At 40.9% G+C, this 22,500-nt stretch overlaps 1 protein-coding gene across 1 annotated transcript in view; it reads right to left on the reverse strand.

Annotated features, from left to right (window-relative positions):
• gas7b (growth arrest-specific 7b) overlaps positions 1-22,500 on the reverse strand; it is a 45,835-nt gene that overhangs the window by 18,951 nt on the left and 4,384 nt on the right. Inside the window, exons 2-7 of the mRNA XM_084134627.1 lie at positions 18,730-18,832; positions 13,178-13,273; positions 11,230-11,315; positions 10,373-10,426; positions 3,358-3,447; positions 182-297 (exon numbers count right to left, since the gene is read on the reverse strand). Of these exons, the coding sequence (XP_083990753.1) occupies positions 182-297; positions 3,358-3,447; positions 10,373-10,426; positions 11,230-11,315; positions 13,178-13,273; positions 18,730-18,832 (545 nt within the window). The remainder of the gene's footprint in view (positions 1-181; positions 298-3,357; positions 3,448-10,372; positions 10,427-11,229; positions 11,316-13,177; positions 13,274-18,729; positions 18,833-22,500) is intronic.

The raw sequence follows: 22,500 nt of genomic DNA on the forward strand, positions 1-22,500 counted from the left end.
GTTTAAAATATATTAAAATAGAAAACATAACTTGTCATAACATTTTTTTTTTGTATTTTTAATCAAATAAATGCAGTCTTGGTGAGCAGAAAAACATAAAAAATCTTACCGATGCAAAACTTTTGAAGAGCAGTGTACGTGTGGAAGGACAAGCGTTTGGTTTGTAAGATCTGAGGTTTACCTCTCCCGCACGAACTCCGCCATCTCTCTCTGCATCGTCTTTCCCTTCAGCTGCTTCTGCAGCAACACCTCGAAGCCCGAGACGCCGGCGCTGCCCTGCGCGTCCTTTCTGTCCGCCTGGATACACACACCAACACACACACGTCAACACACACGTCAACACACACGTCAACACACGCCAAACACACGTCAAACACACGTCAACACACACCAAACACACACCAACACACGCCAAACACACGTCAACACACGCCAACACACACATCAACACACACGTCAACACACGCCAAACACACACGTCAACACACGCCAACACACACATCAACACACACGTCAACACACGCCAAACACACACGTCAACACACGCCAAACACACGTCAACACACGCCAAACACACCAAACACACACACCTCGAAGCCCGAGACGCCGGCGCTGCCCTGCGCGTCCTTTCTGTCCGCCTGGATACACACACCAACACACACACGTCAACACACACGTCAACACACACGTCAACACACGCCAAACACACGTCAAACACACGTCAACACACACCAAACACACACCAACACACGCCAAACACACGTCAACACACGCCAACACACACATCAACACACACGTCAACACACGCCAAACACACACGTCAACACACGCCAACACACACATCAACACACACGTCAACACACGCCAAACACACACGTCAACACACGCCAAACACACGTCAACACACGCCAAACACACCAAACACACACATCAAACACACGTCAACACACACCAAACACACACGTCAACACACGCCAAACACACGCCAGACACACACGTCAACACACGCCAAACACACCAAACACACACCAACACACGTCAACACACACCAAACACACCAAACACACACCAACACACGTCAACACACACCAACAGACACGTCAACACACGCCAAACACACGCCAGACACACACGTCAACACACCAAACACACACCAACACACGTCAACACACACCAAACACACACCAACACACGTCAACACACACCAACACACGTCAACACACGCCAAACACACACGCCAAACACACCAAACACACGTTAAACACACACCAACACACACACCAACACACACGTCAACACACACCAACACACGCCAACACACGCCAAACACACGTCAACACACGCCAAACACACGTCAACACACGCCAAACACACACCAACACACACGTCAACACACACCAACACACACCAACACACACGCCAACACACACGTCAACAAACACCAACACACACGCCAACACACACGTCAACACACACCAACACACGTCAACACACACCAACACACGCCAATACACGTCTACACACGCCAACACACACATCAACACACACGTCAACACACGCCAAACACACACGTCAACACACGCCAACACACACATCAACACACACGTCAACACACGCCAAACACACACGTCAACACACGCCAAACACACGTCAACACACGCCAAACACACCAAACACACACATCAAACACACGTCAACACACACCAAACACACACGTCAACACACGCCAAACACACGCCAGACACACACATCAACACACGCCAAACACACCAAACACACACCAACACACGTCAACACACACCAAACACACCAAACACACACCAACACACGTCAACACACACCAACAGACATGTCAACACACGCCAAACACACGCCAGACACACACGTCAACACACCAAACACACACCAACACACGTCAACACACACCAAACACACACCAACACACGTCAACACACACCAACACACGTCAACACACGCCAAACACACACGTCAACACACGCCAAACACACCAAACACACGTTAAACACACACCAACACACACGTCAACACACACCAACACACGCCAACACACGCCAAACACACGTCAACACACGCCAAACACACGTCAACACACGCCAAACACACACCAACACACACGTCAACACACACCAACACACACCAACACACACGGCCAACACACACGTCAACACACACCAACACACACGCCAACACACACGTCAACACACACCAACACACATCAACACACACCAACACACGCCAATACACGTCAACACACGCCAAACACACACGTCAACACACGCCAAACACACCAAACACACGTCAAACACAGACCAACACACACGTCAACACACACCAACACACACGTCAACACACACCAACACACACCAACACACGCCAACACACGTCAACACACGTCAACACACACCAAACACACGTCAACACACACATCAAACACACGTCAAACACACACCAAACACATGTCGAACACACACCAAACACACGTCAAACACACGTCAAACACACACCAACACACACGTCAACACACACGTCAACACACGCCAAACACACGTCAAACACACGTCAAACACACACCAAACACACGTCAAACACACACCAACACACACGTCAACACACACCAACACACACCAACACACGCCAACACACGCCAAACACACGTCAAACACACGTCAACACACACCAAACACACGTCAACACACACCAAACACACGTCAACACACACCAAACACACACGTCAAACACACACCAAACACACGTCAAACACACACCAAACACACGTCAACACACACCAAACACACGTCAACACACACATCAAACACACACCAAACACACACACCAAACACACGTCAAACACACACGTCAAACACACACCAAACACACGTCAAACACACGCCAAACACACGTCAAACACACGTCAAACACACGTCAAACACACGCCCAACACACACCAAACACACGTCAACACACACATCAAACACACACCAAACACACACGTCAAACACACGTCAAACACACGTCAAACACACGTCAAACACACACCAAACACACGTCAAACACACGTCAAACACACGTCAACACACGTCAACACACACATCAAACACACACCAAACACACACATCAAACACAAGCGAGGACTGGTGTGCACAGGAGCGTGAGAAGTGGCAGGTTTGTTGGGAACAAGGATTTAGTTGGACGTTCACAAGCCAAAACAGATGTTTTGTGAGATTCATGCTGTTAAATGGTATAAAAATGTGTCATTTGCACTGTGAGTGTTTGTGTTTGTGAGGCTTTTTGAAACTATGCAACCAAATCTTTGTGGTTTTTCAGAGACATTCTTACCCAAAAATAATCACAGTAGCTCCACTCGTCTGGTTTGAGCAGCTGCTGTTCAGACATGTGCAGAGGAAGAGGGAACGTCACGCAGTTTATCTACAGAGACGAGAGACAGAGATCATCAGGGACCGAAACTGACACAAAGCTGTAGGAGCACATGCTCTGAACTGACAGATCACAGTCAGAAATGCATCAGTCTCCGGTAAATGAAGACTATTAGCTTAAGTCCAGTGTAATGAGCATCATTAACAGCTCATATGGACAAATAAACAAGGGAACAGTCAGCAATTCTAACCCATAAACACAATCATCCATGCCCAAATGGAAATTACACCACCATTAGTTCAGGCACATGAATTTGATTATTCTGTTTGTGTATTTCAGACAGTCAATTTGTGTATTAGATGTTACATTGTAACGCCAGTAGGTGGCGACAAATGAGTGAGTCATTGAATCATTTATTCAACTAATTAGTTGAACAACACTGATTCATTCAGGAACGAAACAGGTGACTGACTTTGTGAGTGAGTCATTGAATCATTTATTCAACTAATTAGTTGAACAACCCCGATTCATTCGGGAATGAAACAGGCAACTAACTTTGTGAGTGAGTCATTGTATCATTCATTCAACCAATGCGTTCAACAGCACTGATTCATTCAGGAACGATACACTGATACTGTGTGCTGCTCGGAGACATCCATGATTCTGCTGTGGATTCGTTATGAAAAGCACCTGACATTGCGACTGAAATGTAATTTACGCAATATTAACTTGATTATTTACATGCTGTTTCACACTCTCAATCATGGACTTGATTTGATCTGTTGTTGGTTGGAGGACATTTTTCAGAAGTGGAAAAACATTTTTACAGGCATAGTTTTTGTCGTACCATAATTTATTTTGATAAAAGGGTAAAAGCTGGTCATGTGATGTCAACATGGTTGTAATTACATGCGCTAAAACAGCTTTAGTTCATGCATGTTTAAGAGTAGGGATGTCCCGATCCGATCACGTGATCGGAAATCGGGCCCGATCGCGTGTTTTCAGACTCGATCGGAATCGGACGTTACCTCCCGATCAGGACTCGGATATATATGTATTTATATTCTCATTATTTTTTAACACCTCTATTATGCGGTGACACAGAGTTACGGCGGTTTCACACTGCACGCGTTATTAGAGTGTAAGCAGCGCAGGAGCAGTGCGTATGGTGAGCAGGAGCAGGACACGCGCGTTTTGCTTTCATACTGGCAGCGTTTGTCACGCGCGGGTTGTGTACAGACAGAGTCTATAATGGATAAGTTGGCATTGCTTTTTTTCGTTTTCAAATACATTTAAGAGAAAAGACTTGTCAAGAAGCTTGTTTTATTAATAATTTCATTTATATAACTTTTGGTTCATCTTTGTTTTTATTGTTCTGGCAACAAGTTTGTTTTTGGACATTTGTTTTCTTTTTAAATTGCTGTTGGTCATTTGATCGACTGTTTAAAACACAATAGATATCATCAATGCACTTTTTGGATAAAACTGCGGTGTATTTTGGCCATGATCAATGTATTGTCACTTTAATTCAGCAAAAGCGGCGCAGCAAAAATAGACTCGGAGCCGAAACGATCACGGCACTCCTGCTCTGCTCTGCTACGCACTGCCGCGCCGCCTCTGCGTGCGGTGTGAATGCTCTAAAGCCTGGTTTAATCTGTTAACATGGGCGGCGAAAAAAATACGCGCTGCACGCTCTGCTAACAGTGCAGTGTGAAACCGGCGTAAGAGTTAGGAGTGCAGTTCCTAAAAGCACATTACTAGCTTTGCAAACACTGTGGCACTTTTATTTTTTATTTGTTTACATGCCTACCGGATATTTTAAGTTGAGGTGCTATTTGTTTATATATTAGACTTTTTTTAATATTTACTGTTGCACTAAAGTCCAAAAGTGAAGAATTTATTTATTACTTGATTGTTCAAGCTACCTCACAGAAGTGCTCTGTTTGTTAACAGAGTTGTTGAATGTTAAAATAAGGTGAATTAAATAAAAAATAAGGAACATCCTGGATCTGTTTTTTTCGCTCTTCTTTATTCTTTTTTTTTTTTTGCATTATAGAAGTATCGGATCGGGACTCGGTATCGGCAGATGCTTAAAATCAAATGACTCGGACTCGAGAGCAAAAAAACCTGATCGGGACATCCCTATTTAAGAGTTAAAGCTATTAACTGTTTGTAATTATAATGAAGTGTCATGTGCGATCTGTGCCTGTACTGTTACTGTAAACACTCCATAACTGTTCAAGCGATAGTGTTTCAGAGAAACAGCTGTTTAGCAATTACACTGAAGCACAACCAGCTGTGAATGGACTTTAAACAAAGAAGTAGTATACTACAACCTACTGACCATCTCATTCTTCACGCTTATGAAGGTTTAGACCAGTTTATTTATTTTGCAATAATAAGTTGTTGTTTGCAAAATGTGTTTGGACTCTTAAACCACACATATTGCAGGCCTATAACTATCTGACGGACCGTTTACACAAAACCGTTATCAGCAAAAAATTTAAAACTTTTTATGCATTTTGGACGTTCATTTACAATGAAAACACTATCTTTTGAAAACCGGACCGCTATCGTCTCTGTGTAAATGTCAAAAACATGAATTTGTGAAAACGCTGACGTCATGTGCGTGTGTGTCACGTGTTCATAATATTTCTTTACACAGTGACATCGCCATCTACTGGCCTGTCAGCAGAACACAGCGATTATTGTCGTTTTAATGGATCCGTGTGAACGAGGACATTAACATTTTTAGTACATTATTGTCATGTACATGTACTCTAAATATCATTACCTGAAATAAAATAATTTTAACCATCCCCTATGATACATTCAATCCCTGCAGACAGAGAAGATAAACCCTGCTCTTCTCGATCAGCGTTTTCCATCTGTGTTTTTCCCAAAGTATAGCCATATTTCATAGATGCAAGTCTGACGCCGAGGAATTTCTCATGCTGACGTGTGCATTGCTGGAGAATGAAAATTTCCCTTTGGTTGTCAGCAATGTGCTCATACCAACACCCCCCATGTTGCCTAATATTTTCACGTTTCCCCGAATGAGGAAATGCACAGAACTGGCCTCACATTGCAACCATTGTCTCACTTCTGGTTTATCTGATTTTTCTGGATAAACACAAGAAGTATGTGCATTGACTGGTTGCACAACGATCTTAAGTTCTTCAGGATCCTCACACTGATCCTCCTGAGACCGAGAGAGAGCAAGTCTTCAGCATGTGTGTGCATCGTTTCTCATGAAGATAATACCGTCTGAAGCACAGGACTGAGTCATTGATGGCATGATGGGAACTACATAAATCTGCTCTCTATGTCTGCAAACATCCAAGTTATGTGAAAGGAAGTTCTCTCGATGGCAATGTGTGTGTTTAAATGAGGATCTCAGATTTCTGAGGACCTGATGCCAACCCTAGGGCCTTAAAGTAGTTCCTCTCTCAGCTTTCACTATTCACTTTACTATGAGGATGAGTGAAAGAGAAAGACAGCTGTCGTCTGAGTGTAAACGGCACCGTCATCATAATCTTCCAGCAGTTACTCTCAAAACAACAGATTTTTACCACTTCTGTTTCTTCATAATATTAAGCCAATGTAACACAGTTCTTCAACATTTTACTTCATTTCATTGCATGCAGTCGATTAATTTTTTTTCAAATTGAACTTCACTTTAGGACTGAAATTAATCGCATCCAAAATAAAAGTTTGTGTTTATATAATATATGTGTGTGTACTGTGTATAATTATTTTTGTATATATAAATGCATCTATATTTTAGAAATATGTGCATGTATATACTGTATATATATTTATATACAATTTATATTATATATAAATATACATATTTTATATATAAATAACACATTTTTCTTAAATATATACATGCATGTGTGTGCATTTAAATATACAAAATAATTATGCACAGCACACATATATTATATAAACACAAACTTTTATTTTGGATGCGATTAATCGTTTCACAGTCCTGCTTAATCCAACTGTGACCAGTCAATAATTTCCATTAGCCATAAACTTCATTCATACTCTTTTCTTTAATTTCTTTACTTTTTATTGCATGCCAGAAAATAATATAGTAGTGGTGTGCGATATGTTTCATCTACGCTAATCTCATAGCATTATTAATGCACGTTTAATTGCCGTGTAAATGCTGCTTTAGACGCAGCTTCTGTGCCACTTCAGGATTTGTTTGATACTGATTTTATTTGATTGACAGCCCTTTAGTCTTATTATTGAATTTTATATTAAAATATGATTCATTTTGATACGATACATTTTCTGTCAATATTGCACACCGCTAGCCAATGCTTTTGTACAGTGTCGCCGTTTCATTCTCAGTCGCATCTATAACTAAATGAATTGAAATTCATATTCGACTATATATTTTTTTAAGGCTTCATTTAAATCAGTTTATTGAAATTATGTCAAGCTCTCGTTTGAATGATAGAAAACAAAGTTCATCTTTGTCTGTCCTCTCACTTTTTGTTCAAAGATAACCGACACACTAGTGAACGATGGTGTGTTCACTAACTAACCCCTGGTCAAAGCCTCCTGTGTGTGCGTGTACGTGTGTGTGTGTGTGTACTTGTACAACTATCTTTGTGAGGACCAGTTTGAGTTTTAGAGCATTGGAGTGAGGACAAAGAGAGTAAAGTGAGGACATTTCAGCCGGTCCTCAGTTTCTGAGACCCCTTTAGAAAAGGCCTGTTTGAGGGTCAACACTTGGTTTTAGGGATAAGGTTATAATGAGGTTAAGGGTCGGTTTAGGGTCAGGGGTCGGGTTAGGCACTTAGTTGTGATGGGTAAGGTTAGGGTAAGCGGCTAGAGATTGCATTGTGTCAATGAATGTCCTCATAAAGATAGATGTACAAGAATGTGTGTGTGTGTGTGTGTCTGGTATGCTGGAAATCTTCTCTTCATCTTAAGCCTGTGTGAGAGGATCTGACGGTCGACACGGCTCACTTCATTCCTCTTTTGTCTCGAGAGGAATGTGTTGGTGAACGGCAGATGAAGGAGCGAGAGCTGACAGTAATCCAGAAGGCACTGGCTCAGGAGTCCAGATGATCTGCCTTGCTGTTGGATGACAGTAAATCACCTCAGAAATACAGTATGTGTGTGGAAATGATCACCTCTGCGTTCAGAAAATAAATATGATTATGTACGGCCGTTTTTGAGTTTCGTTAGCTGTTCTAAGTTAAGTTGTCGTTTGTACCAGTTATCATACACTTTTAACTAAAACTCAAATACTGAAATGATACACACTGAAAACTAAATTTGGTGTAGACATAATGTTCACTCAGAGTGTGCTCGTGAATTTCACTTTCAACATCCAACTATTAAAAATTAGAAATAAAACGCTCCATGATCGATGATTTTGTGTAAATGTTTTGAGAACATTATTAAAGACCAGATAACTCTGAACAAACAATCTATTAACGTATCTGAGGAACGTTTGTTCATAACTTTGAGAACCTTGACAGAACGTTCTGAGATGTTCCTGTTCTCATGGGTTGCAGTAAATGGAAGTAATTTTCGCAATCTAAGTTTCTAAAACAGCATTAGATCACAGGATTACAGTTGACGTTGTTGGAAGTCTTGATAACTCTGTCAGTGAAGATAAACGCGTCGGACAGTGACTCACGTCTGGAGAACACGATTTTGCAATAATAAATCTCTCACAGTTTGTTCATTCAAGATCCGCTTTTCAACACATTTCTGACTGTATTGAATCTTTTGGACAAACTTGGTCATTCTCTGCAAACTGATTGAGTGAGGAAGTCAATCACTAATAATTATGCCTTGTAGTGTAACTCATTTCAGAATTATTCAAATCAGAAATTGCTCATCAAAGTTTCAAGCCTTTTCCCAACGTTCTGTCAAGGTTCTCAAAGTTATGAACAGTGCGTTCATTCAGAGTTATCTGGTCTTTAATAATTTACACAAAACATTAGCACAAAAACATTATTTATACCAAAAACATTTTAGTTGGACGTTAGTCTAAAATGTTTTTTTATATATATATATATATTACTGCTTGTTCCTTTTAAATGTTCTCTGAACATTCTGAAACATTCTCATGATGTTTGTGAAATGGAATGTTCCCGTAACATTTGTAACATTTGAAAACTGGACATTTTAAATGTTCAGAGAACATCCAGAAATAAAATGTTATAACTTGAACAACAAAAATGAAAATTCTGTCATCATTTATTCTCCCTAAAGTTGTTCCAAACCTGTATGAGTTTCTTTCTTCCGCTGAACACAAGAGAAGATATGTTGAAGAATGTCGATAATCAGACAGTTGAGGATTTATTTCCTACTATGGAAGTCAATGGGGTCCATCCACTGTCTGGTTACCGGCGTTCTTCAACATATCTTCTCTTGTGTTCAGCAGAATAAAAGAAATTCATACAGGTTTGAAACAACTTGAGGGAGAGTAAATGATGACAGGGTTTTCCTTCTAATCCTTTACTGGGAACATACTTTTGTCAGCTGGGATTTTCCTTCTTCAAGGATAACGCAATGCATTTGTGAGTCAAGGTTAGGGTGAAGTCAAGCTCAGAAAACATCGTTCTGACATCATGAATCTGCGTATGTTACCATGGCAGCGTCTCTGTTATGCTGCTCTAATAACTCGGACCGGACACGGAAAGCCTCCTTCCTCGTGCAGGATGATGTTTCAGTATCGATCTGTAATGTGCTCTCAGCTCAGTGTGTGTGTTTCACAATACAAACAAACTATGATCATTTCAGAATAAGTTCCTCTTGCAGCATCTCTTCTCGTCTCTGATGATTTGCGGTTGGGTATTCGCCCACATTTGTGCTCGTTCCTGAAGCGTTTCACTCGGATATACGGCACAATCATGAATCATGGCACCACGGCTGTTTGGCTGTCAGCGTGAACACACACACATCTGTCTTCAGCACGTCTGTATTGTGTCGTACTTACAGTGACTGTGGATTCACACTCCTGCTTCCTGACGGGTGACGTCGAGCCAGGACTCTGAGAGAAGAGAGAAAACCGAGCGTCAGATCTGTGTGTGTCAGACATGATGTGTGTGTGTGTGTGAGTTGCTCTAATCATGAGGAGGAGGAGGAGGAGTATCTTCGTTCTCTTTCAGAGATGATATCTGCTGCATCTTTAGGAAATGCGTAGGTGAACTGTGTCATGGCAACATGTTTTCCCCAAACACCTGCAAAGCCAGACTATCACCATACACACATTACAGCAGATTCTGTCCACTTAAACAGGACCAGAACAACTTGTAGAGTGAACAACCTCAGCAATAACAGACAAAACGTTCAGTCAACACTGCACAGGTGGAGCTGGGGAAGGAGGAGGGCTTTAGAGGTTTAACAGATTGCTTTATAATCCCTCAACATAGTATTAATCATATGTTGAATCATCACTAAATCAATATGCATTCATTTTAACATGACAACTCTTGTAAGATTTTTTACCATGGTAATGGATATGATAATGTTAATGTATTTGGTCTTGGAGGAGAAACTGCTATAGTGAACGGTAACCAGCCGTTTAATGTTGAGCAGCTTCTCATTGACTGCAGATGCGTCATGAACCAATCAGCTTATAACGAGCAGGTAAAGCTGTAAATATCATCAGTTAGCGTTAAGGATCCGTCAGCCTGCGCCATCTAGAGGTTCATGACAGAACTAGGCAATATCAGCTTGAATCTCCACTGAATGTTGTTTTAATGCACGTGATAAAGATGAAGATTAGTTGAGGTATTTGTATTTGTATTCCAGAGGAATATGCTGGATGAATAAAGGAGCGATCGTCCGTACCTGTTGATCTGTGCTGGCCTTCCGCACGACCGCGTGTGAGTGTTCGGTCTGATGCAACGGGCTGTCGTTCGCATGAAACCCATTCACTGCAGGAAGAACGTGAGAGGAGTTTTACTCAGAGAGAGACGCACACAATGCCATTTAACTGAGCAAAGACAAAGCACATCAGTTTGTAATAAAGAGTTTTTCATTAGCAGTTTGTTTCTCATAAATCAGCTTTCAGCCAACAGTCCCTTTAAAGAATAATTCTCTCAAAAATGAACATATAAAGACATCATTGACGTCAAACCTGACACAGCATATTCAAAGAGAAAATAATGTGTGGGTAGCATATTATAATGATTAATTTTTTTTAATATTAATGTCAAAAACACAAGTTTCAATGTGTTTGAATCACTAAAAAGAGCTGACTCAATAGCATAACTCATTCAGGAATCATAACACACTGGTTTTTATGTTTCCTCATAAGAGTCAGGATTAGGATTCAGGCTGCACTGTTTGTGTATGTTGATGAATCACTGAAAACAATCTTTTGTGCGGCTCATTTAAGGGAGTGTAGGATCTTTCTGAGCGATGGAGCTTGTAATGAGACCAGCTTTATGCTGAGATGAACATGTCTACTGTTTCCTTCCTCCATCCATGTGCAATGACACTCATTCCTCTTGAGCCGGCTCATAATTTCATTTGCTTTATGGCGTGCCGTCCACAAGCTGGACACTATTATCCTGTCCATCTGTCATTGAGATGTGCTGGTAGACATTGTCAAATGCTGATGGTCGGTGCAAATCAAATCAAGAGTCCTGAACCCAGACCAGTTTGGCTGAGGTGCTCCATTAGGTGATCAGTGGATGGATTGGGGAGGAAAGCTACAGTGACCTGTAATGGGGTCCAAAACTCTGAGACCGCATTAACAGACTGAAATCTAAGAAAGCTAAAAAAAAATCTTATTTCTAGAAAATATGTCTTGTTTTTTTGCCATGAAAGATAAAAAGTCTTATAAAATACATTGCACACTATACTATAAATCTTTATTTAGGAAAATTAGTCTTCTTCAGTCTTGCTTTAGCTCATTTTGAGGTAGATTTTACAACAAGTGACAGATAAAAAGTGCAAGTTTTTGTGCATGTTCAATTAGATTGTTGTGCTAATTTTAATAATAATAAAACCAGCCCTAAAATTCTAATTTCAAGAATCTTAGTTAAGAACGGTCAATTATGATTTTTCTTTTGTTATACTGCAAACAAATCCCTTCTTGAAACAAGCCAGATTCACTTAAATCTAAAGTGTACTAATATTATTAATTTATTGGGTTGTTTTAAGAATTTTCATCTATTTTCAGGTTATTGTGCATCTTTAAAAAAATTAAACAAGCTGAATTTAAGGTTAAATATCATTATTATTATATAATAGGTTAAATATAATTATTTTTAGTGACCAGATTTAAGGTCAAATATACTAGTTTTAATGCAATTTTCACTAAACTGATTTATTATTCAGTTCTTCTTATAAAAAGTAAAAACTGCACAGTTTTAAGCATTTTTGTCTAGTTTTAAGATCAAATAGCATTTATTAGTGACTAGATATGTATGCTAATTTCAAGAAATCTTATCAAGTCAGTTTTGCTTACCCAATTAGCAGATTATTTTGCTTGATTTTAGTGTACTTCACCTAGATTTAAATGCATCTTGCTTGTTTCAAGAAGGGCATTTTTTTGCAGTGTGGGACTAACTTAAACCTGGAAATACTAAAAGTTTTAAGGTGAAAAAGGTCCAAATGCAGCTAGAATGAAACTGTCCTAAGATCTTTGCACAGTTGACTTAGATCAGAAGAGGCGTTTGATTGGCTGGTGATGAGGAGAGCATTCTCTGGCTAAAAACCCAACAGATCATTAATAATGTCCTCCAGACATTAGCAGATTGTGGAGTGTGTTTGCGGATGGGTTTGAGACCTGCAGGCAGAGAGTTCTTGTGTTTGACAGGTGTTCTCGGGGTTCCAGGTGTTCTCGGGGTTCCAGGTGTGCTGGACGGCCTCTCCCACGTCGTCTCTGAAAAACAAGAGCAAATCACCCGTTATTTCTTGTTTATTCCATCATGAGCTTCTTCTGTGGGGCAGGTAATGCTCAAGAAGTGTAACAGTGCTGATAACTTGATACACAATGCTCTATCGGACACTGTTCAGTCCAAACTGGTCTCAGTAATGATCCACACACATCAACACTAAACGCCTGTTCTGAGTATAAATGATGTCTTTCTTGTGTCATCTTTGGTTTTAGGGCATCATTTTATTTGCACTGAATCAAATCAAACATAATTTCCTGTAGTCGTTACTGTAAATAAATGGTATATTATTATTATTACCCAGAACACCCTAGTAACCACATAGCAACACCTTAGAAACCACCTAGAACACCCTAGCAACTGAATAGCAACCATTCAGAACACCCTAGCAAATACATAACAAAACTCTTGCAACCATCCAGAATACCCAACCTCATAACAACACCCTAGCAACCGCCCAGAATACCCAACTGCATAGCAACATCCTAGCAACCACCCAGAATACCCACCCTCATAACAACACCCTAGCAACCACCCAGAACACCCTAGCAACTGAATAGCAACCATTCAGAACACCCTAGCAAATGCATAACAAAACTCTTGCAACCGCCCAGAATACCCAACTGCATAACAACAGCCTAGCAACCACCCAGAATACCCAACTGCATAGCAACATCCTAGCAACCACCCAGAATACCCAACCGCATAGCACCATCCTAGCAACCAGCCAGAATACCCTAGCAACCATATAAGAACATCCTAGCAACCACCCAAAATACCCTAGCTACCACATAGCAACACCCTAGCAACCACCCATAATTACTTCTGCATAGCAACACCATAGAAATCACCCAAACATACTAGCAATCACCCAAAATATCCAACCTCATAACAACACCCTAGCAACCGCCCAGAATACCCAACTGCATAGCAACACCCTAGCAACCGCCCAGAATACCCAACTGCATAGCAACATCCTAGCAACCACCCAGAATACCCACCCTCATAACAACACCCTAGCAACCACCCAGAACATCCTAGCAACTGAATAGCAACCATTCAGAACACCCTAGCAAATGCATAACAAAACTCTTGCAACCATCCAGAATACCCAACCTCATAACAACACCCTAGCAACCGCCCAGAATACCCAAACTGCATAACAACACCCTAGCAACCACCCAGAATACCCAACCACATAGCAACATCCTAGCAACCACCCAGAATACCCAACCGCATAGCACCATCCTAGCAACCAGCCAGAATACCCTAGCAACCATATAAGAACATCCTTGCAACCACCCAAAATACCCTAGCTACCACATAGCAACACCCTAGCAACCACCGATAATTACTTCCACATAGCAACACCCTAGAAATCACCCAAACATACTAGCAATCACCCAAAATATCCAACCTCATAGCAACACCCTAGCAACCACCCAAAATACCCTTGCAACTATATGACAACACTCTTGCACCCAATCAGAACACCCTAGCAACCTATCTGTCTATCAGTCTGTCTGATCAACTGTTTGGCTTTCAAAACCTTCAAACTTTAAAACTAATTCAAACCTTGAAACAATCCATATTGTAGTCATGCTTCCTCGAGCCAACATCCAGGTTTGTATTTTCTAACTGTATTTCTCCTTCAGAACTTTCACTTCCAGGTAAACCCTGTACATAGTGTAAGGTATAAGCGTATGAAATGATTTCTCTGTAGTGAATGAGGCATCAGTTCGACTGAAGTGACATGATGAAGACATCAGATTCAGAGAAACTCGATCAGAGCTGCAGAGTTCCTGCAGTTTCGTCTGTTTCTCCTCATAAACATCAATGAGGGGCCAATCATCTGCAAGCCTTTGATTAGACTTATTGTCTTTATTGATACAGAACTGCATTTTAATCCTGACCCTGCTTGAATAATTCTTAATATGTATATGCAATTGAGAAGCAAGTTCACGAACAGCCTGACAAACATCTGACTGAGCAATGACTATGAAACAGAAAAGCCTGTTACTAAGCAACAAGCATCCGAGAAGCTGATTAGTCTAATCTAATGATTCAGTTCAAACGAGGCCTGAGAGCTCAGACAATAACCATCACTCACACACACACACACACACACACACACACACACACACACACACACTCACACTCACACACACTCACACACACACTCACACACACACACACACACACACACACACACACTCACACACACACTCACACTCACACACACACACTCACACACACACTCACACTCACACTCACACACACACACTCACACACACTCACACACACACACACACACACACACACACACTCACACACACACTCACACACACTCACACACACACACACTCACACACACACACACACACACACACACACACTCACACACACACATACTCACATACACACACACACACACACAAACTCACACTCACACACACACACTCTCACACACACTCTCTCACACACACACACACACTCTCACACAAACTCACACTCACACACTCTCACACACACACTCATACTCACTGGGAGAAACACACACTGGGAGAAACACACACACACCTGCGGTGGTGAATGTGATGCAGCCGTGAAGCGAAGCGGACGCTGTGTGTTATTGTCTTATAACTCAGTGTCCTGTCGTCAGTTATTCCTCCTCTCTACTTTCACGTTTAAATACATTTATTTGTAATTATTTGTTAAATTTAGCAAGTGAAAATAGTTTAAAAGTAAATCCTACAGCTGTATTTTAGTGTGTTTCTCAGAGGGTTTCCTGAAGAGCCTGCGGTTTACAACTGAAACTAGTGGTTTATTTACACAAACACACACACACACACACACACACTCAAAAACACACTCACACTCTCTCTATCTCTCACACTCTCTCTCTCACACACACACATAAACACACACACACACACACACACACACACACACACGTGCATTACCATGGCGATCACACAACACAACAACCCTCTGTTTAATCGGCATGAACTTCAACTCAAACTGAAAGCAGGAGCTGTAACGATTCCTGTGAAGTTGAACTGCGCGTGTATGTGTGTGTGTGTGTGTGTTTATGGCTGTTGGTGAATGAGTAACTGACCCAGATTAGTTAATAACGTCCCAGTAATCATTAATCTGGCGAGACTGGATCAGGACAGCGAGACCAAACATTCCAGTTCCTGTTACTCAGACTGTAGGATTACTGTTAGAAGAGGGATTTCTTATTTCTCAACTCAAAGCAGAGAGGTGTACACACACACACACACACACACACACACACACACTCACTCACTCACTCACTCACTCACTCACTCACTCACACACACACACACACACACTCACACACTCACTCACTCACTCACACACACTCTCACACACACACACACACACACACACACACATACTCACTCACTCACTCACACACACACACACACACACACACACACACATACTCACTCACTCACTCACTCACTCACACACACACACACAGCATCTGGATGTCAGTGGCAACCATGGAAATGCAAGTGAAGTAATGGAAACCATAAGTCAGAACGTTCATCATGTGGGTGTTTGTGTTCATTATTAAATGTCAAGTGGCAACATTTAAACCTTTAAGTAAACTATAGTAGTAACTTCTAAAATTACTAGTGGGTCAGTGATGACATTATTTAAAAAGGTCAAACTTTTCTTAAACTCCCTGAAACGCCTCCATTGTATCTTGAGTTTCTTCCGGGAACGAACACGTCACAATATTCCTCATTATAATAATTCATATGCAGAATAAAGGGGCGGGGCCTGGTTGAGTTAGTTAGTAGTGTGTTAAACTGGCGGTTATGGTAAGGGGCGGGACATTTCCCAAACACACTCGACCAATCACAACACACTGATCCAGCCGACCAATCAGAGCACAGTGTGCTTTTCAGGAGGAGGGGCTTCATAGAGACAGGAAGTAAACAGAGCGTTACTGACAGACTGGGAAGAGAGGAGCCGCAACAATGGAGAATATGAGGAGAATAATCAACATTCAAGCAGGAAAACCTGTTCTAGTAGAGCCTGAAAAACACAATCAAGCCTGTAATAGAGTACTAGTAGAGTATAATAGATCGTCATTAAGCAAAGCCGCTGAATATGAGCACCAGATGATGCTTGTTTTAGCACCACATGAATATGAAAGCCAGTGTGAATCTTGCAGACTGTGAAAACCTCAGACTCACTTAAACTGTGAGAAAAGTAGAGTTTCTATCGCAGATAACCGAGAGGTGCTAGTTTTATCAGTCTCTTGTAGTCGTAAACATGTCTGACTGATAGTTCTGATCGGCACAATGCTGATTGTTTGGACACAATGGTGAATCTCTGTCCCTGCGGCTCGGCCGGTACCAGCACACACTCACACTCACACACACTCACACACACTCACACTCACAACTCAAGACCAGCTTTTGTCTCGGACTCACATGAGAACATCATCCACTGAAGCACAGACAAGATACTGCATAGTTGTAGTTGTAGTTTCCTTTGAGATTCCTTTTCGGAAGCAAAACGTTGTTTCCCAGCGAACGGATTGTTCTCTCAATCGTTCTTCAGTAATGTTAATAAAACATCCGTTCAAAGTTATCTGGTCTTTAAAGCGATAGTTCACTTCAGAATTAAAATCTCCTGATAATTTACTACTCTCCCCCACGTCATCCAAGATGTTCATGTCTTTCTTTCTTCAGTGGAATAGAAATGAAGGTTTTTGAGGAAAACACTCCAGGATGTTTCTCCATATAGTGTCTTCAATGGGGTCCAACGGGTCGAAGGTCCAGATGTGAGTTTCAGTGCAGCTTCAAAGTCTCGACACGATCCAGCCGAGGAATAAGAGTGTCATCTAGACAAACCAGCGGACATTTTAGAACAAAATAAACATTTATATACTTTTAACCACAAATGCTGGTCTTGCACTAGCTGTGATGCGCCACACATTACGCAATCAGGTTGAAAGGTCAAGCGGGACGTAGGGGGAAGAACAGACCCAGTGTTTACAAAGAGAACATGCAAAGACTAAGTCAAACGCCATTTACAAAAAAAAATAAAAAAATTAAATCAAAGGTAAAACAACGATGTCGGACGATTTTAAAGTTGGAGGAGAAAATTAGACATTTCTGAACCGGAACACGCTTGACCTTTCAACCTGATTACATAATGTGTCTCGCATCACAGCTAGTGCAAGACCAGCATTTGTGGTTAAAAAGTATATAAATGTTTATTTTGTTATAAATGTCCGCTGGTTTGTCTAGATGAGACTATTATTCCTCGGCTGGATCGTGTCGAGACTTTGAAGCTGCACTGAAACTCACATCTGGACCTTCGACCCGTTGGACCCCATAACTTAACAGAAACGTTAGCACAATGTTTTGAGAACGCGTGTCTGATGGTTTGCGCTCACCGTTGCTGATGGTGTTGACGTAGTATTGTCGGCCCTGTGGAGACGTGTAACTCTTCCAGTCTCTGGGCAGCGGCTCGTCCACGGGACACATCGAGGACACGCTCTACAACACAAGAGACAAAGAACATCACGACATCTTTACACACTTCACTGCGAGAAACACACAGACCTCCGTTTCCATGACACACTTTCACTAGCACAGATATAGCGACTGAAGAATGAACACACCATTAAAGGGGTGGTATAATGCCCCTTTCACAAGATGTAAAATAAGTCTCTGATGTCCCCAGAGTGTGTGTGAAGTTTTAGCTCAAAATACCCCACAGATATTTGTATATCGCATGTTAAAATTGTCACTTTTTGAGGGTGAGCAAAAACACACTGTTTTGTGTCTGTTCCTTTAAATGGAACCCACACACATGCAGTCCACACACATGCACTGGAAATTTCAAAAACTTTTAGCCTTTTATGTTCAAACCGGAGTCAGAAAGATGGAGAGACTCGAGAAGAAGTGACAACATGTAGAAGCAACAGGACATTTCTGAATGGTTAGTTGATGAATTTATGAAGCTGATGTGTAGTTATCTTCTAGTCAGTGATTAGCATATTCTGTCATGATAATCTATAAATCGTGTTCTGGGGGCGGGGTTTATGTAAATTCTAGGGTTGGTGATGTCACTAGCAGGAGGAATGTGGTGTAGTCTCTACCAGCCGTTTGTTGTAGTCCTTAAAAAGCGATTTCTTTAAAAGCAAATATCTCCCTTTGCTTTGAACTTTGAGCGTTGTAACTTTGCAGATGTTGTTTATGCTCAAACAGCAACATTACACACTAACTAAAGTTAGAAAAGTCAAATCATAATCAACCACCCCTTTAAAACACATTAAAACATGCGCATAAAACTGATCAAAAGTGACACAAAAGACATTTATAATTTTACAGAAAAGACTATTTCAAATAAATGCTGCTCTTTTGAACTTTCTGTTCCTCAAAGAATCCTGAAACATGACGGTTTACACGTATGAAGCAGCAACACTGATAATAATCATAAATGTTTCTTGAGCATCAAATCATCATATTAGAGTGATTTCTGAAGGATCATGTGACACTGAAGACTGGAGTAATGATGCTGAAAATTCAGCTTTGATCACAGGAATAAATTACACTTTACTATATATTCACATAGAAAACAGCTGATTTACATTACAATAATATTTCACTATTTTACTGTATTTTTTATCAAATTAATGCAGCTTTGATGAGCAGAAGAGACTCTTTCAAAAACATTAAAAATCTTACCGACCCCAAACTTTTGTAAAGTCGTGTATATTTACATGTATATCATTGGGGTTTTGTAACTCTAATATATTAAAGTCAATCTCAACAGATTATGAATATGATAAATTAATAATAATATTTCACTGTTTTCACTGTATTTTATCAAATAAAGCAGCCTTGGTGAGCATAAGAGACCCAATCATTCTTCATTTATCCAGTGTTTCTCGCGTCACACACACACTTTCAGTCTCTGTTGTGTTTGAGCAGTTTCTCAGAGTTCAGGGCACAGAGGTTTTCCCACTCGTAATGTCATCCGGTCGGGAATGCTGGAAATGTGTGGGAAGATTCAGACGTCAGCGGGATCGAGGTTCTGTGTGAAGGGCTCATCTGTGTAAAACTAAACCTCTGTCGTTTAATCGCTCACTCACTCTCACCTGCGGGAATCTCTTTCTCCTGGAGAACGGAAGATTTTCCTCGTGTTTTTGAAATAATCATGCTATAGAAAGATGCAAAATGTTTCTTGTGCTTCACAGAAGGAGAGAAGCTGAAAGATGACAGAATGTTGATTTGACCTTATAATGACCTTTCACTTCAAGAGTGGACATATGATAGATAGATAGATAGATAGATAGATAGATAGATAGATAGATAGATAGATAGATAGATAGATAGATAGATAGATAGATAGATAGATAAATAGATGGATGGATGGATGGATGGATGGATGGATGCTTGGATGGATGGATGGATGGATAGATAGATAGATAGATAGAAGGATAGAAGGATAGATAGATGGATGGATAGATGGATGGATGGATGGATGGATGGATGGATGGATGGATGGATGGATGGATGGATGGATAGATAGATAGATAGATAGATAGATAGATAGATAGATAGATAGATAGATAGATAGATAGATAGATAGATAGATAGACAGACAGACAGATAGATAGATAGAAGGATAGATAGATAGACAGACAGACGGACGGACGGACGGACGGACGGATGGATAGAAGGATAGATAGATAGATAGATAGATAGATAGATGGATGGATGGATGGATGGATGGATGGATGGATGGATAGAATCACATGAAACACATCACTATTATAAGCATGTTTATAGTATAATGAGGCGTTCGCTCTGGAAAGTGGGAATGTTTTCCTCTGGTGTTTCCTGATGATAAAAGAATCTCAAACCAACACGAGTCCAGCAGAACACATCACACACAGGTTTACTGTCCTGTGTTATAAACGATTATTGGCGCTCGTGAGGAGCATTAAATTAAATGAAGTGTTTCTTCCTGAAAAGCAAAAGAGTAACAGCTTTCCTTCATTTCCTCAGATCAACAAAACAAGCGTGAACTTGCCGTGATTGTTCCGCTTGTCCAGCCAAATGAAGCATTAAATAATGCATTACTGCAGATGGCGGAGCTTCTAAACCCCGAGGACGTTCTCATGCGCCGCCAGTGAGCCCGAGGTCTGGCATATGCTGAGAACTCTGGCGGACCGCTGGGAATATCGGGAGATCGCATTACAAATCCCTGGATGGAAACGACAAGATGCGCATCGATTCTAGACAACACACACACTCGATTGAGGATAATAGTTTTATCCGATAAGACATGCATATAAACTACGATGAAAACTCGTTTTGTGTTGTGTTTCGTCTGACGCTCTGAGACGCAGGGAAACGCTGCTTTATTCTCAAATGTTTAATTCCATATTACAATTTTGTGCACAAGTTAAATTTGCAGCTTTGGATGGAAACAACGGTAAATATGGAGTGTTGATCAGACATAAATACATTCTGAATCCCTATGGATTGTGTTTTCTCGCAGAGGCCTCGTGTTCCTCTGGTTTGAGTGTATGAATATATATATATATATATATATATATATATAGTCCAGAGCTGTTGTTTCTCGGTCTATATGAGGACACACATGGTTCCCACACCCACGTTTTTCTGGAAAATTCATGGCTCGTTCACAGGCTCTGGCATCATCTTTGGAAAATCAGGAATGACCCGTCAAACGCTCAAAGAAAGAATGCTTTAAATATGGAATCTTGTGGATAAAGTCCATCAGACTCTTAAATATCCACTATTTAACCTCACATGACCTTTCACCCCTCGTTCTCTATAGTCGGATCATTCAGCCGGATTTAAAGTCACCATGAAATCAGTAAATTGCAGTGTTTATTCTAAATGATTTATCGTTGCACCTCATTATTGTGTTAATAATCTTGAATCAGAATAACATCTCTTCTCTTCTCTGATGATGTGGGCGGGGCTATAACCTGTCACTCACATGAGATCAGCCAATAGCAAACCACAACCATCCAATCAATTCCCCACAGACACAATCAAGCCCCGCCCACATTTGTTCTTGTTCCTGAAGCGATTCACTCGATATATGACACAATAGAGGAGAACAGAACAGACTAGAGCAACTTCCCTTTCATGCTGATTTTTTAGCATTTGTATTGCTGAAT

Source organism: Abramis brama, assembly GCF_963993115.1.
Source record: "Abramis brama genome assembly, chromosome: 14".
Lineage (NCBI taxonomy): Eukaryota > Metazoa > Chordata > Actinopteri > Cypriniformes > Leuciscidae > Abramis > Abramis brama.